The following is an 18,386-nucleotide window of genomic DNA, read 5'->3' as shown; positions in this document are numbered from 1 at the left end:
TGATGAATTGATGAGATCAACAGACTGGGTGCATGCACTTGATTACAGCGCTCAGGCACCAGAGCACTAAGCGGTAAACAGAAGCAGGATCAATCAGGTGTTCTTTAAAAAAAAAAAAAAAAAAAAGGGAAAGGAAGTTATTTAAAGACGGTCAGTAGTACTGCCATGTGTCACTAACCAGTCCAGGTTCATTGTGACTGCTCTTGTTACGTGGTGGTTTGTAAGATGGAGAGTTTTTCGCCAGAACATTTATTGCCACAGCAAGAAGTGCAGGAGAGATGGTCTCGCTCAAGTGAGAAGAGTCAGATACGCCAAGACAGCAGTAGAAGCCGCTCGGACAGTGTACGGACGGATCGCCATACCAAGGAGGGGTCCTTGGTCTCACTGGGAGACGATGAGAAAACCAGTCAACCTCTGGATCCAGTACCCGTACTCTTAAGCGTCCGAGTGGTGAGTGAACTTCGAGAAAGTCCAGCACCCTAATGTCTGTTCTCTTGTCTCCATCTCTCCTCCTCCATAGTAGCTCAGAGGAGGAGGACACATTTCCAGCGGAGGCTACGGATAGCTTATAAAAGCTGTTTTCTCTATGATGGGGCTGGTAGCCGAGAAAGCAAAAAAGACAGCCCAAGAACTTATGTTCAGTGGTCTGCAAAAGAAAAAACGTAGATCATTCCCAATTAATGAACAAGCACAAGAACGTATTAAAAAGGAATGGCAAAAACCGGAGAAAAAGTCCCAGATAATCAACTCCCTAAAGAGGAGATATCCTTTTGAGGAAGATGCGTCCTCATCTTGGGATAGAGCTTCAAAGATTGATGTGGCAATTTCAAAAGTGGCCAGAAAATCCTCCCTGCCATTTGAGGATTTAGGTTCTCTAAAAGAGCCTTTGGACAGAAAAACGAACAGTTCCCTGAAAACAGCTTAGGAAGCCTTGGCAGGGGCACTAAGGCCAGCTATTGCGGCCACTTGTGTAGCCAGATCCCTAAAAATATGGATAGATAACCTGGAGGATCAGGTAGAACAAAAGGTTCCCAGAGATGCTATCCTAGAGGCGATACCGGCCATGAGGGCAGCGGCAGTATTTTTAGCTGAGGCATCAGCAGACTCAGCTAGACTGGCAGCAAAGTCAGCAGCTTTAGCCAACACAGGACGCCATGCGTTAAGGCTTAAATGCTGGCCAGGAGATACACAAGCAAAGATGAAACTTTGCTCTTTGCCAAGTGAAGGGAATTTCCTGTTTGGACCGCCATTAGATGAGGTGTTAGAGAAGGCAGGTGACAAAAAGAAGAATTTTCCAAAACAGCCATTTCAGCCCTTTCGTCGCTTCTTTCAGAGAGGCTGAAAATTCCGAACAGTATAGAGACCGAGACAGGAGCAACTTTGACAAGCGATCCAGGGGAGGAAAAGGCTTCTATTTTGGCAAGTCCTCCAGGGTCACCAAGAAACCCTCCCAGTGACGGTCCTTCTCAGGTGGGAGGGAGGCTCTCTCACTTTCTTCCAGCCTCGGAGAGGATCTCACCCAGCGTCTGGATCAGACAAATTATAGGATCAGGCCTAAAATTAAAATTTCACCACTGGCCTCCAACAAGATACATGCAGACTCCAGTACAGTCCTCAGAAGAGAAACAGAGCAGTCTAGAAGGGGAAGTAATAGCTCTTCTAGACAAATATGTCTTGGAAGTAGTTCAGATAGAGGAAAGGATGGAAGGTTTTTATTCCCCCCTTTTTCTCATAAAAAAACGGACAATAATAAATTTAAAAGGCCTCAACAAATATCTAATAATTCCATCATTCAAAATGGAGACGATAAAATCAGCAGTGAAACTCCTATATCCTCGGTATTACATGGCAGTCCTAGACCTAAAGGACGCTTATTACCACGTCCCAATCAGACAACAAGATCATCAGTTTCTCAGAGTGGCAGTTCAGATGGGGTCCCAGTTATGTCACTTTCAGTACAGGGCTCTGCCGTTTGGGATAGCAATAGCCCCACGAGTATTTACAAAACCGATTGCAGAGGTCACAGCACATCTCAGAGAGAAAGATACTTTGATAATACCATATTTAGACGACTTCCTGATAGTGGGGAAGGATCTTTCTCACTGTCAGGAGCAAGTCAGAATAGTAATAAACACACTCGAGACGCTGGGATGGCAGCTGAACCTCAAAAAATAAATCCAAGCTAGAACCAGCAATGGTTCAGAACTTTTTGGGGATAACGTGGACTCGATGGCACAGGAGTGTCGCCTCCCAGAGGAGAAAGAAGAAAAGATCAAACAAATAATTTTGACATCAATAAAAAAGCCAGAAATGACTTTGAGGAAAGCTATGTCGGTGTTAGGGTCCCCAACCTCATGCATACCAGCTGTAAAATGGGCCCAGTTCCATGAAAGATAACTGCAATGGTGTGTACTGCAGAACGACCTAGAGCTTCAGGGACAGTTAGAGCGGAAGCTCACGCTCCCGGTCTCTGTACTCCAATTGCTCAGATGGTGGTTACAGATAGACATCTCCGAGAGGAGTCCCCTGGACATACACGGCCTCCAAAATAGTCACAATGGACGCCAGTCCTTGGGGGTGGGAAGCCCACTTAGACACACTATGGGTCCAGGATCCCTGGGCTCAGGAGGAAAAAATCTATCCTCAAAAGAGTGGGAACTCCTAGCGATCGAAAAAGTGCTAAGAAGGCGGCTTCCACACTTAACAGGGCGTCATGTGAGAGTCCTATAGGACAACCGAACAGTGGTCGCATACGTAAACCACCAGGGAGGCACCCATTCTCGGTCATTAATGCACATAACCAAAAGACTCATGACTCTAGCCGAAAGGCATTTCCTCTCATTATCGGCCCTGCATATTCGAGGTGTGGACAATATAAAGGAAGACTTTCTAAGCAGGAACCAATTAAGCCAAGGGGAATGGTCCCTAAAAAAGTCCATTTTTCAATGGATAGTACACATGTGGGGAACACCCAGTGTAGACCTCTTTGCCTCAAAAGCCAGCAAAAAAGTGCAAAAGTTCTGCTCCCTAAACCCAGCAGACAGACCGTTGGCAGTAGACGCCTTCAGCATAGAATGGACGTCAGGACTCTTGTATGACTTCCCACTGATACGTCTAATCCCAGCAGTTCTGAGGAAGGTCAGGGAGGACAAGGCCAGAGTGATTGTAATAGCTCCCTTTTGGCCGAAAAGACCATGGTTTTACTGACTGAGAGTGATGTCAGTGACAGACCCATGGGTTCTTCCAGAGGACCAGGACCTTCTAACACAGGGTGCCTTCAACCACCCACAGAATTCCGTGTGCATTTGACAGCCTTGCATTTGAAAAGTAGTTGTTAGAAGAAGGGTTCTCAGCTGGTTTAGTATCCACCTTACTTAGCAGCAGAAAACCAGTAACGACCAAGATCTATGGGAGAACAGGGAAGAAATTCTTGTCCAATACAGGAAGGGGAGGTCCCGAAAGTGGCAATACTGGAGTTACTGTAAAAGGGTTTACATCTAGGATTGGCTGTTGGTACCTTCAAAGTGCACATTTCAGGTTTAGCAGCCCTATTTAACTGTGACATGGCAAGCAATAGGTGGGTGATGAGGTTTATCCGAGCTTGTAGTAGAGCTGACTCTGTTCCATCTCCTACTCCTCCACCATGGGATCTTAATTTAGTGTTGACAGCTTTGACAGAAAGCCCCTTTGAGCCACTAAATAATACAACAGATAAGATCTTAGCATTAAATACAGCCTTGTTAGTGGCACTTACATCGGCCCGTAGGGTTGGGGATTTACACGTGTTGTCAGCTGACCCCCCCCCCCCCCCCCCCCCTTACACACAAATTATGGACAATAGGGTTGTATTAAAATTAGATCCGGCATATGTCCCCAAAGTGGTATCGAGATTCCATAGGGCTTAGGATATAACCTTACCCTCTTTCTGTCCTAATCCTAGCAACAAGAAAGAGGAGAGGCTCCATTGCCTAGATGTCAGGAGATGTATCTTAAGGCTGAGTCACACATAACGATATTGTTAACGATATCGTTGCAACGTCACGCTTTTGGTGACGTAGCAACGATCCCGCTAACGATCTCGTTGTGTGACAGCGACCAACGATCAGGCCCCTGCTGGGAGATCGTTGGTCGATGGGAATGATCAGGACCTTTTTTTTGGTCGCTGATCACCCGCTGTCATCGCTGGATCGGCGTGTGTGACGCCGATCCAGCGATGTTCACTTGTAACCAGGGTAAATATCGGGTTACTAAGCGCAGGGCCGCGCTTAGTAACCCGATATTTACCCTGGTTTCCATTGTAAAAGTAAAAAAAAAAAAACAGTACATACTCACATTCTGATGTCTGTCACGTCCCCCGGCGTCCACAGGGTTAAAACTGCTTTCGGCAAGAGTGCTGCTAATATGCACGCGCTGCTGCCGAGAGCTTCCCTGCACTGAATGTGTCAGCGCCGGCTGTAAAGCAGAGCACAGCGGTGACGTTACCGCTGTTACTGCCGGCGCTGACACATTCAGTGCAGGGAAGCTCTCGGCAGCAGCGCGTGCATATTAGCAGCGCTCTTGCCGAAAGCAGTTTTAACCCTGTGGACGCCGGCGGGGGACGTGACAGACATCAGAATGTGAGTATGTAGTGTTTTTTTTTTTTTTTTTTTTACTTTTACAATGGTAACCAGGGTAAATATCGGGTTACTAAGCGACACCCTGCACTTAGTAACCCGATGGTTACCCGGGTGCTGCAGGGGGACTTCGGCATCGTTGAAGACAGTTTCAACGATGCCGAAGTCGTTCCCCTGATCGTTGGTCACTGGAGAGAGCTGTCTGTGTGACAGCTCCCCAGCGACCACACAACGACTTACCAACAATCACGGCCAGGTCGTATCGCTGGTCGTGATCGTTGGTAAGTTGTTTAGTGTAACGGTACCTTTACAGTATTTAGTCAACAAAATCCTGGAGGAAACAGAGGGCTTTAATTGTTTCATTCCAGGGTTCAAGAAAGGGCCTTAAAGCCTCAAAACAAACTATCACTAGATGGGTGAGACGCCATTATTCTAGCGCACAGTAGTGCAGGCAGGGCTGTTCCACAGGGTCTAAAAGCCCACTCCACGAGGGCCATGGCGACGTCGTGGGTGGAGAGAGCAGATGCCACCATCGACCAAATCTGTAAGGCGGCAACTTGGTCCTCTCCGTTTACATTCCTCTCCGTTTACATTTTTTAAACATTATAGGTTAGAGCTATCTGCTACCTCTGATCTCACATTTGGGAGAAGAGCGTTACAAGCAATGATCCCTCCCTAAAGAGAATACAAATCTCTGTAACTCTCTCATGGTGCCGTCATGTATGATGAAAAAACATGGGTATTACATACCTGGTAATGTGTTTTTTCATGAGACATGACGGCACCCTTATATTTCCACCCTTTTGATCACGTCATTAGTTGGGTACATTATGAGCATTATTAGCGTTATACATTCCCTTGGGTGTTGGTGATTAGAATCATATAGGATGTATTATTTGTGTACACTAACCGTCAGAGTTCCTCTCGTACTCTGTAAAACAACTGATGTGGAGAGAGGAGCCACCCCTTTTATCTTGAAGGTTTCCTGTCCTTGAAGGGCGGATCCCCTCTCTCGTGGTGCCGTCATGTCTTATGAAAAAACACATTGCCAGGTATGTAATACCAGTGTTTCCATTGGAGGCTATAGATGGACTGGTTAAGGCAGTTAAATCAACAATGGGCTTAAACGAGAAGTATAAGTCCCTGGAAGATGTGCTGTTCAGAGGGTCAGAGCAAAAAAAGCGCGCCTCTCAGGATAACGGTAAAATCCATGCATCCATTAGCCAAGAGTGGAGAAAAACAAAGAAAACTGGTGTATTGCCCTCATCTGCGAAAAGGAGATATCCTTTTGAAGAGATGGACTCAGAATTATGGGATATGGTCCATAGAATTGATGGGGCCGTATCAAAATTCTCAAAGGTCAGCCCTACCCTTTGAGGATTCAGGAGTGCTTAGAGATTTGTTAGGCCATGTTCACACTTTGCGGCGTCCCTCTGCGGGTTCTCCCGCAGCGGATTTGATAAATCTGCAGGGCAAAATCACTGCGGTTATCCCTGCAGATTTATCGCGGTATGTCCCGCGGTTTCCGCTGCGGGTTTCCGCCTATACTATTGATGCTGCATATGCAGCAATATTCAGCATCAGTAGTAATGTTAAAAATAATAAAAATTGGTTATACTCACCCTCTGATGTCCGGATCTCCTCGGCGCTGCACCCGGCACTCCGGTTCCAAAGATGCTGAGCGAGAAGGACCCTTCGTGACGTCACGGTAATGTGACCGCGGCGTGATCACGGTCATGTGACCGCGACGTCACCGCAGGTCCTGTTCGCACAGCAACTCTGACCGGCCGGCCGCGTACAGCGCTGAGAGGTGAGTATATCATGATTTTTTTATTTTTATTCTTTTTTTTTTTTTTTTACCCCAAATATGGTTCCCAGGGCCTGGAGGAGAGTCTCCTCTCCTCCACCCCGGGTACCACCCGCACATTAGCCGCTTACTTCCCGCAACGTGGGCACAGCCCCATGCGGGAAGTAAGCGGTTCAATGCATTCCTATGGGTGCAGAATCGCAGCGATTCTGCACAAAGAAGTGACATGCTGCGGGTTTTAAACCGCTGCGTTTCTGCGCAGTTTTTCCCGCAGCATGTGCACAGCGGTTTGCGGTTTCCATACGGTTTACATGTAAATGGAAACGCTATGGAAACTCCTGCGGACCCGCAGCATCAAAATCGCGGCGGTTCCGCGGTAAAAACCGCAAAGTGTGAACATGGCCTTGGACAAAAAAGCAGATAGATATCTTAAGCATACGTGGAAGTACCAGCAGGGGGTCTGAAACAGACTATCGCTAGAATTTCTACCACCTGTTCCCTTATGATCTGGCTGCAATAAATGGAGGAACAACTCTGGAACAAAACCCCAAGGGATAAGATTTTGGCTAACCTGCCTGTGTTACATGGAGGTGCAGCATTCCTAGCAGACACACTGTCAGGCTGGCAGCTTGGTCAGCTGGATTATTAAATGCAGCAAGACTGGCCTTGTGGCTCAAAGTCTGTCTTAGGGATCTGCATTCAAAAATAAGCTGTGCTTGATACCATGTGGTGGACGATTTTTGTTTCGGGGAAAAAGCTGAATGACATCTTAGAAAAGGCCAGTGACAAGAAGGGCTTTTCCGGATTCACCTGTGATTCAAGGAAGACTTCCTTTCGGAGGAAAAAACTTAATTGGAAAGAGAAAATGGGAGGTTAAAATAGGAAAGAGGCTGGATTCATGTTCTACGGTCCCTCTTCTTCACAATGATGCCAGGCTAGTAGTAGGGGGAAGGCTTTCACTCTTCATCCAGGCCTAGAAGAACATCTCCTCCAGCACCTGGGTTATGGATATAGGAAGGGAAGGCCTGAAATAATTCTATCATCTGCCTAGTCAAACCTTTTGTAATGCCATGAACCAGAAAGTCAGTGGAAGAACAATTGACCCTGGAGACATATCTTGGGCCTGGTAGAGAAGCAGGTTCAGTGCGAAATACTGGATAAACAGGGGATTTTATTTCCCCACCTCGTTTTGATAAAGAAAAAGATTTATTCGTTGAAAACAATCATCAATCTGAAGAATCTCAATTGGTGGATAAAAAAATCGCACCTTCAAGATGGAATCTGTGAGTACAGCCATAAAACTGCTTCATCACAATTGCTTCATGGTGGTCATCGTTTTCTAAGCATGCTTATTCCCACATCCCGTTTCATCCAGTCAGTCAGATACCAAAGAGTATAAGGGGAAGTCAAGCATTACCAATTCGGAGTGCTACTTTTCATGCTGTCTGTGGCTCCTAGGGTTCTTCACCAAGATAATAGCCGAAATGATGGCCTTTCTTCGCATCCAGAACAATTATTGTCCCTCATCTAGATGACTTCCTCGTAATGGGGAGATCAAAAGACCACTGTGCAATACAGTTGAAGGACGTGAGAGTTGTCTTAAAAGATCTAGGCTTAATGGTGAACACTCTCAAATCAAGACTATAAAACCAGTCAGAATACAAACTTTCCTGGGCCTTGGCTAAATTCAGAGCTTCACACTTGTTTTACCCAAGCACAAAGTGCGCAAAGTAGTAAACCTTGCCTTGGCATCGATGGACCTTCCAAAAATGACCCTAAGGAAGGCGATGTCCCTGTTAGGAATGCTGACATCTTGCATTCAATTGGTCAGATGGGCCCAGCTCCACACAAGGCAGCTCCAGTTGGAAATTCTGTATACTCAAAGATTTCTAATAGGGCATTTGGAAGGGAAGGTGGAACTTTCTTTGGAACTCAGAAACTCCCTCTCATGGTGGGCAGACAGGGCAAACCTAACAGGGGTTCAATGGGTGAGGAAAACTTCATACTCTCATCTGATGTAAGCAACTCAGATTAGGGGAGCACACCTGAGGGATCATACAATTCAAGAGTCTTGGTCACTCTTGGGGAAGGATCTCTCATCAAATCTGAAAGAACTATGGGCTGTAGGAAGAACTCTAGAGGGATTCCTCCCCTTCCTCCTTGGTCAGCACATCCGAGTCATGTTGGCCACCAAGCTTCAATGGCGTATATCAACCACCAAGGGGTAACCAGATCCCACTCCCTCATGAAAGCAACAGTCTTTTCCAGCTGGCACAACATCTTTTGTCCCTAACAGCGCTGCACATAAAGGGGGTAGAGAACATAAAGGCAGACTTCCTAACTGAAACAAGGAGAATGAACCCTACACTTCCAGGTGCTCCAGTAAATCGTTCATTAATGGGGATGGCTGGAAATAGACTTGTTTGCCAACAAACAGAACAGCAAAGTCCTTTTGACTAAACCCAAGGCAAAACCCATATGCACTAGATGCCCTTCAGATCCCCTGAGACTTAATGATTGCTTATACCTTCCCTCCGATAACTGATTCTAGCAGTCGTGAGAAAGATCATGGTGAAAGTGATTCTGAATGCACTTTTCTGGCCAAAAGGCCATGGTTTCCCTACTGAGGGCAATGTCTATCAGATCCATGGATCCTGCCGAAGATCCCGGACCTTCTCACTCAGGGTCCAATATTCCACACTCAGTTGAAGGTCTTCCATCTAGCACCATGGTATATGAAAAGGCATTACTGAGTTAGAAAGGTTTTTCACCAGGATTAGTCTCCACCTTATTAAAAAGTAGGAAGCCTATAATAACAAAGATTTACAGCAGACTTGGAGAAATTTTTTAGAATTTTCAGGAGAAGCTTTGGGACAAAAAGCTCCTTTTGGTCCCATCCTAGAGTTCCTCCAGTAGGGGTTGGAACTAGTATTAGCTACTAGTACCCTCAAGGTTCAGGTGTCAGCTTTGTGTGCCTTGTACAATTGTAATATCGTGGCCAATAACTGGGTATTGAGATTTATAAAATCCTGTGATGGGTTCAGGCCAGTCCCAATCCCAATCCCAAGGATTCCCTCATGGGATCTAAGCATAGTACTAAAAACATTGACCAAAAGACCCATTCGAACCCTTACAGGACTTGTCGGCTAAATATCTTACCCTTTGGTAGCACTGACATCAGCCCGCAGGATGAGTGATATAAAGGTCCTTTCTATAAACCCTCCCTATACAGATACAGGAGGATAGGGTTACTGAGACCTGATCTGACTTGCCTTCCTAAAGAAACCCTAAAGTGTCTTAACTCAAGAGATTATACTGCTCTCCTTTTGTAACAACCCCAGGAATGCAGCGGAGGAGAAATTTCACAACTTTGATGTAAGAACACAATTACAGTATATGTCTGACCAATTAGTGGAGTAATAAGGAAATACACCGCACTCACGGATGGAATATATTGCAAAAGATCATGTAACAATTTATTTGTGTACAAACAAATCAGAGACAAAAATGCAAATATATGCAGTAGAAAGCGTATACAAATGACGTTTCGAACCCAACTGGGTTCTTAATCATACAACGCTGTGGAAAAATGGGGGAAAAAACATATAAAACATAAATCATAACAAATCATACATAACTCGTAAGATGACAAAAGCTCAAAAAAGAGGCAGCACTCCATTTCTTTTGTGAAAAATTTGGAAGATTTAATCAACCCACTTCACTGGGCGACGTTTCGGCTCCATCTGAGCCTTTCTCAAGCAGTGGGCATCTCTACTTAGTGCTTATTTATACGTGTCTCAACAATCAATAATTCCTCCCAATTATAATTTACATTAAATAAAGTGCGTTTTACAAAATAGTGCATTACACAGTACTCAGTTATAGCTGCCTAGAGTGTTCATATACAAAGTGCTCGGTGCTTATATATATTAAAATACACTCACTGGCCACTTTATTAGGTACACCTGTCCAACTTCTTGTTAACACAATTTCTAATCAGCCAATCACATGGCGGCAACTCAGTGCATTTAGGCATGTAGACATGGTCAAGACAATCTCCTGCAGTTCAAACCGAGCATCACTATGGGGAAGAAAGGTGATTTGAGTGCCTTTGAACGTGGCATGGTTGTTGGTGCCAGAAGGGCTGGTCTGAGTATTTCAGAAACTGCTGATCTACTGGGATTTTCACGCACAACCATCTCTAGGGTTTACAGAGAATGGTCCGAAAAAGAAAAAAAATCCAGTGAGCGGCAGTTCTGTGGGCGGAAATGCCTTGTTGATGCCAGAGGTCAGAGGAGAATGGGCAGACTGGTTCGAGCTGATAGAAAGGCAACAGTGACTCAAATCGCCACCCGTTACAACCAAGGTAGGCCTAAGAGCATCTCTGAACGCACAGTGCGTCGAACTTTGAGGCAGATGGGCTACAGCAGCAGAAGACCACACCGGGTACCACTCCTTTCAGCTAAGAACAGGAAACTGAGGCTACAATTTGTACAAGCTCATCGAAATTGGACAGTAGAAGATTGGAAAAACGTTGCTTGGTCTGATGAGTCTCGATTTCTGCTGCGACATTCGGATGGTAGGGTCAGAATTTGGCGTAAACAACATGAAAGCATGGATCCATCCTGCCTTGTATGGAGCATCTTTGGGATGTGCAGCCGACAAATCTGCGGCAACTGTGTGATGCCATCATGTCAATATGGACCAAAATCTCTGAGGAATACTTCCAGCACCTTGTTGAATCTATGCCACGAAGAATTGAGGCAGTTCTGAAGGCAAAAGGGGGTCCAACCCGTTACTAGCATGGTGTACCTAATAAAGTGGCCGGTGAGTGTATATCATCTCATTGCCTCTCCGATCTCAAATTGTCAATACAGCGATTGCAAGAACTAATAAGTTAGTAAGATTTATTTACATTGATTATATTAATCATTTTTCCACTTACCACTTGGAGACATGTGGGCTCATGGAGGACGCCATGTACGCTGAACGGCATTCATTGCACTCCTGCGCATGACACAAACGCATCACCGCCTTGGAATGCAATCCTAACCAATAGGGCACTTTGTGGCAATTTTCTGTATGCGCATGCGCAGTAGCGCAAATAGATGCCATGCTTGTTGTGGCATCATTATCACCGCACATACGATTTCAAAATAGGAAGTATCTATTATATACTCACTTGCTATTCTGGCCATATATAGAGAAATATATATATTATATAAGAATATGACAATTTATCCATAAATAGATGATTTTAACATATATTATCCTTATTTTTCAGAGTCATATTAATGTCGGCCATATTATAAGTACTCATGCCGGACTGATAAGGACTGTTTAAGGTGCCACGGCATATCCTGACACCCCAGACGACACCTTGCTCAGATTGTCTCTGAGGGCCACATAGGGTCACATTGCCACACAGTGGTCCCTCCGGATCAAAATGTAACAATTGCGACACCTATAAGACAGCCTGCACCATTGTCCAAGTCCATTATTAACCCTAAGATATACCTATTAAATGATATTCACATGAAGTTGTTTCTTTGAATGCTTAATCTTTTTATTTTTATTTATATTTAATCAATGATAAATCAATTTATATAGCCAAATAGCATAAAGAGCATAGATAAAGTACAAAATTATATAGAATTTTTTTTTTTTTTTTAAATACATGTAAATATAGATGACAGAATATATATAGTATAAATATCTTTATCCTCCACGGTGCCACATCTCTCCCGGGCAAGTTTCTTCACAATAATACATCTCTGAAAGGCAAAGAAAAATGTTTAAAAAATAAATAAATAAAAAACATTAGGGTGTGTAATGACAGATTAATTCTGTCATCAACTCAACCTCAATTATAAACATAGAACAAGGTCCGTACATACCCCTCTATAACACCGTATGAATTTTAAAGTCCGCATTTAATCCGTTTGGTTTAAGTGTTTTAAGCTCATAAATCCACTTAGGTTCCTTCCTTTTTAGAATTTGTTCTGTCCCCTCCCCTCCTCAAATTTGGGACCACATCTATAATTTTGCACTTAAGGTCTTTTTCAGTGTGATTATGTTCCACAAAATGTTTGGGTACTGGGAGGTCCATTTTTTTCTATCTAATCGTATAACGATGTTGGTTCATCCTGACCTTAAATGAGCATGTCGTCTCCCCAATATACCAAAGATTACAGGGACAGATCAAAAGATGTATCCCATGATCAGTATCACACGTGAGATATTCCTTTATATCATACACTTTGCCAGTTCTTGGGTGCTCAAACGTAGAGCCCTTTATCATGTGAATACAATTCACACAATTGAGACAAGGAAAACATCCTCTTTTCTCTTTGCCCGTTAATGTTAATTGGGGATTATTTTTCAAAGACCCTATGTCTGATTTCACTAGATAATCCCCTATATTTCTGCTTCTTTTATAGGAGTATAACGGTGGCATAACAAACTCGTTGATTTCTGGGAGACATCTACCTAGCATACCCCAATGTTTTGTGATGATATCCCTTACCTCCTTACTTTCCTCTACATACGTCGTAACAAAGGGAACCCGATTAATCAGTTTATTACCTGTTTCCTTGGTAATTAGTGTTTTCCTGTCCCTCTTTATTACGTCTTCTTTAACCGACTTCAGAAGCTTCTTGGGATACCCCCTACTTAAGAATTTTTTTATCAACAATTCCAATGCCACATCCACATATTCCTCCCTTTTAACTATTCGCCGCACTCTCAACAACTGGCTCAGTGGTATCGATTCTATCATCTTACGTGGGTGTTGGCTATCATATGTTAGTAGATTGTTCCTATCCGTTTTCTTAACAAAGAGTGTTGTGACAAGTTCATTCTCCCTCTGATGAACTAACACATCTAAGAACTGAATCTCTACTGTTGAAGATACCAATGTGAATTTTATTGTCTGGTCTATGGTATTGAGAAATTGGTGAAAATCATCCAACCCTTCCCTTGATCCTGTCCAGAGGAGGAAGACGTCGTCTATGTACCTCCACCACACCTTCACCTGTCTGAAGTGGTGGGATACATAGACGAAGTCCTCCTCCAGGACCTCCATAACCAGATTGGCATACGAAGGGGCCATATTGGCCCCCATAGCTGTACCGCGTTTTTGCGTATAGAATGTTTCACCAAACAAGAAATAATTTCTTTTCAAAATGATGTCCAGTAAATTCAAAACAAACGCATTGCCCTCTACTGTATATCCAGCTGTATCCAATTTTTTCTTAATTGCATTTAGACCCATCTCATGGTTAATAGAAGTGTAAAGAGATACTACGTCAAAGGACGCCAGTATTATTTCCCCATCCAATTCGACCGCCTCTAATTTCCTTAAAAAATCCTTTGTCTTTTATATGAGATTTTCCTTGTTTCACAATGGGGTTGAAGATTTTATCTAAGAATATACCCATTTTGTTAAATATCGAGCCCACACCCGAAATTATAGGGCACCCCGGTGGATTGTCCAATGTCGTATGTATTTTGGGGATTATATACAGTACTGGTGTTGTCGGTGCTTCTATCCATAAGTACTCATATAGTTGTTGATCTATAATATTTCCATTCAATGCCTCTTCAGGCAAATCTCAATCTCCCTTCCAATACTGAACTTTGGATCTCCATCCATTTTACAATACACATTTGTATCCATCAGCTGTCTCCCAACTTCAAACATATACATTGACCTGTCCATGACGACGACAGCACCCCCTTTATCCGCGGGTTTTATAATGATGTCGCCGTCATGGATCAGTTCCTGTAGGGCCAGGAATTCTTCCTTCAGAATATTTGGATGTTTATAATCCTCCACACTATTACTTCTCAGTGTTTCAACCTCCAATGTGACCACTTTCTCAAACGCATCTATCACAGCCGAATTTACAGGTGGAACAAAGCTACTTTTCTTTCTCAAATCCAATAAACCTAGATCAAATTCAGGCTAGCATGGATGGGCTCCAGGTAGGGGACCCAGGCTAGAATGGATGGGCTTCTGGTAGGGGGCCCAGGCTAGAATGGATGGGCTCCTGGGAGGGGACCCAGGCTAGAATGGATGGGCTGCTGGGAGGGGACCCAGGCTAGAATGGATGGGCTCCAGGTAGGGGAACTAGGCTAGAATGGATGGGCTCCTTGTAGGGGACCCAGGCTTGAATGGATGGGCTCCTGGTAGGGGACCCAGGCTAAAATGGATGGGCTCCTGGTATGGGCCCCAGGCTAGAATGGATGTGCTCCTTGTAGGGGACCCAGGCTAGAATGGATGGGCTCCTGGTAGGGGACCCAGGCTAGAATGGATGGGCTCCTGGTAGGGGATCCAGGCTAGAATGGATGGGCTCCTGGTAAAGGACCTAGGCAAGAATGGATGGGCTCCTGGTAGGGGACCCAGGGTAGAATGGATGGGCTCCAGGTAGGGGACCCAGGCTAGAATGGATGGGCTCCAGGTAGGGGACCCAGCCTAGAATGGATGCGCTCCAGGTTGGGGACCCAGGCTAGAATCGATGGGATCCAGGTAGGGGCCCCAGGCTAGAGTGGATGGGCTCCTGGAAGGGCCCCAGGCTAGAGTGGATGGGCTCCTGGTAGGGGACCCAGGCTAGAATGGATGGGCTCCTGGTAGGGGACCCAGGCTAGAATGGATGGGCTCCTGGGAGGGGACCCTGGCTAGAATGGATGGGCTCCAGGTAAGGGACACATGCTAGAATGGATGGGTTCCAGGTAAGGGACACATGTTAGCATGGATGGGCTCCAGGTAGGGGACCCAGGCTAGAGTGGATGGGCTCCTGGTAGGGGCCCCAGGCTAGAGTGGATGGGCTCCTGGTAGGGGTCCCCAAGCTACAGTGGATGGGCTCCTGGTAGGGGACTGAGGCTAGAATGGATGGGCTCCTGGTAGGGGACCCAGGCTAGAATGGATGGGCTCCTGGTAGGGGACCCAGGATAGAATGGATGGGCCCCTGGTAGTTGACCCAGGCTAGAATGGATGGGCTCCTGGTAGGGCCCCAGGTTAGAATGGATGGGCTCCTGGTAGGGGACCCAGGCTAGAATGGATAGGCTCCTGGTAGGGAACCCAGGCTAAAATGGATGGGGCTCCTGGTAGGGGACCCAGGCTAGAATGGATGGGCTCCTGGTAGGGAACCCAGGCTAGGATGGATGGGCATCTGGTAGGGGACCCAGGCTAGAATGGATGGGCTCCTGGTAGGGGATCCAGGCTAGAATGGATGGGCTCCTGGTAAAGGACCTAGGCAAGAATGGATGGGCTCCTGGTAGGGGACCCAGGGTAGAATGGATGGGCTCCAGGTAGGGGACCCAGGCTAGAATGGATGGGCTCCAGGTAGGGGACCCAGGCTAGAATGGATGCGCTCCAGGTTGGGGACCCAGGCTAGAATCGATGGGATCCAGGTAGGGGCCCCAGGCTAGAGTGGATGGGCTCCTGGAAGGGCCCCAGGCTAGAGTGGATGGGCTCCAGGTAGATGCCCCAGGCTAGAATGGATGGGCTCCTGGTAGGGGACCCAGGCTAGAATGGATGGGCTCCTGGTAGGGGATCAAGGCTAGAATGGATGGGCTCCTGGTAGGGGACCCAGGCTAGAATGGATGGGCTCCTGGTAGGGGACCCAGGCTAGAATGGATGGGCTCCTGGTAGGGGATCCAGGCTAGAATGGATGGGCTCCTGGTAGGGGATCCAGGCTAGAATGGATGGGCTCCTGGTAGGGGATCCAGGCTAGAATGGATGGGCACCTGGTAGGGGACCAAGGCTAGAATGGATGGGCTCCTGGTAGGGGACCCAGGCTAGAATGGATGGGCTCCAGGTAGGGGACCCAGGCTAGATTGGATGGGCTCCTGGTAGGGGACCCAGGCTAGATTGGATGGGCTCCTGGTAGGGGACCCAGGCTAGTATGGATGGGCTCCTGGTAGGGGACCCAGGCTAGAATCTATGGGCTCCTGGTAGGGGACCCAGGTTAGAATGGATGGGCTCCAGGTAGGGGACCCAGGCTAGAATGGATGGGCACCTGGTAGGGGCACCAGGCTAGAATGGATGGGCTCCAGGTAGGGGCCCCAGGCTAGAATGGATGGGCTCCAGGTAGGGGCCCCAGGCTAGAATGGATGGGCTCCAGGTAGGGGCCCCAGGTTAGAATGGATGGGCTCCAGGTAGGGGACCCAGGCTCGAATGGATGGGCTCCTGGTAGGGGAAGGTCCTCTCGTGCTCTGTAACCCAACTAATGCAGGGGAGAGGTACTGCCCTTTTCAGTAGGTTTCCGGTCCTTGGTTGGCGTATCCCTTTCTCAGGTGTGCTATCATGGGTTCTGGAAAAAACTGCTACTAGTAAGTAAATTTGATGTTTTGTATTTTAAGCTGTTTTTTCTCTGGCTTCTTAATAGGTTCCTTGGTACGACCTAAAGTCATGAGAAGTGTACATTACTGTCCAGCTACAAAGAAGACTCTGGAAAGAAAGTACACTGATCTTACAACACTTGAAGCGTTTCCATCCACTGCAATTTACCCCACCAAAGTATGAATCATAAAGTATAGTTGCCTGTAATATTTTCTTATTGTTCAACCATCTCTTGTTCAAGAAGTGTAGTGATTACTAATGTATGCTCTTAGGATGAAGAAAACAATCCACTTGAGACGGAATATGGGCTGAGCACATACAGAGATCATCAAACTCTGAGTATACAAGAAATGCCAGAGAGGGCTCCTGCTGGGCAGCTGCCTCGCTCCGTTGATATCATTGCAGATGATGATCTAGTGGATAAATGTAAACCTGGTGACAGAGTCCAGATAGTGGGTGTATACCGCTGTTTACCGTCCAAGCAGGGAGGATTCACATCTGGTACATTCAGGTATGAGGGATAACTTTCTTTACTGAGTAATTTCTTTTCATTGCGATATTCATAAGTAGTCACCCCCAACTGTACTGCTGAAATCTCTAAAACAGTACAGTGCCTAAGTTTCTTGAAGAGATTCACTGAATGAAGCCACAATTATCTGGGATAAACAAAAATGTAACGTGTTTATCTACAGTTAATAATTTTGGTTTGTTTGCTTGCGTTTAGGACCATATTATTGGCCAATAACGTCAAACCGATGAGCAAAGAAATTGCCCCAACATTTTCAGCTGATGATGTTGCCAAAATCAAGAAATTCTGCAAAGTTCATTCAAAGGTAAGGGTTAAACTGGCTTTAAAATAACCAATGGATTCTTTATCTACATTTTATTTTCTTATTCTTGTATTAGGATATTTTTGACCAGTTAAGCAAATCATTGGCACCAAGTATTCATGGCCATGATTATATTAAGAAAGCCATTCTATGTATGCTGCTTGGAGGAAATGAGAAGGTTCTTGAAAATGGAACTCGTATACGAGGAGATATTAATGTTCTCCTCATAGGTAAAGACTATTTAAATTTGTCATATATTGTGTACCTTTCTTCATTGGTATGACCAGTTGTATATATTGCATTTTCTAGGTGACCCATCTGTTGCCAAATCCCAACTGCTGCGATATGTGTTGCACACAGCTCCAAGAGCCATTCCCACCACTGGTAGGGGATCGTCTGGAGTAGGGTTAACAGCAGCTGTTACAACTGATCAAGAAACAGGCAAGTTATACATTTCTTACGTGTTCACAGTATTAAGGTCAAAGCTTTACATGCTTTCTATTTGTGATGCATCAGCACCAGACTACACCTAGGTTTAGAGTTTATTTTTAATTAAATCACAATTGGCTGTCAAATAGGAACAAATGTACTGAGACACATTGCAGGCTAATTAGATAAACCAAAAGGAGTTTTGGGGCTTTTTCTGTGTTTCCGACTGTACCAGTAATTTGGACCAAGAGTGATTAGCAATGGATACCATGATCGTAGAGTTTTTTTTTAATAGTGGTTTTTGTCAACTGATTTCGATGTATTCCGCTTCATCAGTGTGGTTTGTCCTGATAAATGGTATA

The 18,386-nt window shown here is 45.4% G+C and overlaps 1 protein-coding gene across 6 annotated transcripts in view; it reads left to right on the top strand.

The window, feature by feature from the left end:
- Positions 1 to 18,386, top strand: part of LOC143782687 (maternal DNA replication licensing factor mcm3) — a 66,834-nt gene that overhangs the window by 23,762 nt on the left and 24,686 nt on the right. For all 6 annotated transcript variants that reach the window (XM_077270413.1, XM_077270412.1, XM_077270418.1 and 3 more), the window contains 5 exons: positions 16,812 to 16,942; positions 17,038 to 17,276; positions 17,490 to 17,598; positions 17,672 to 17,825; positions 17,905 to 18,036. In XM_077270413.1, coding sequence (XP_077126528.1) covers positions 16,812 to 16,942; positions 17,038 to 17,276; positions 17,490 to 17,598; positions 17,672 to 17,825; positions 17,905 to 18,036 — 765 coding nt within the window. The remainder of the gene's footprint in view (positions 1 to 16,811; positions 16,943 to 17,037; positions 17,277 to 17,489; positions 17,599 to 17,671; positions 17,826 to 17,904; positions 18,037 to 18,386) is intronic.

This window comes from Ranitomeya variabilis, chromosome 6 (genome assembly GCF_051348905.1).
Source record: "Ranitomeya variabilis isolate aRanVar5 chromosome 6, aRanVar5.hap1, whole genome shotgun sequence".
Lineage (NCBI taxonomy): Eukaryota > Metazoa > Chordata > Amphibia > Anura > Dendrobatidae > Ranitomeya > Ranitomeya variabilis.
The sequence above is the reverse complement of the archived record's forward strand: the minus strand, read 5'-3'. Positions and strand labels throughout refer to the sequence as shown.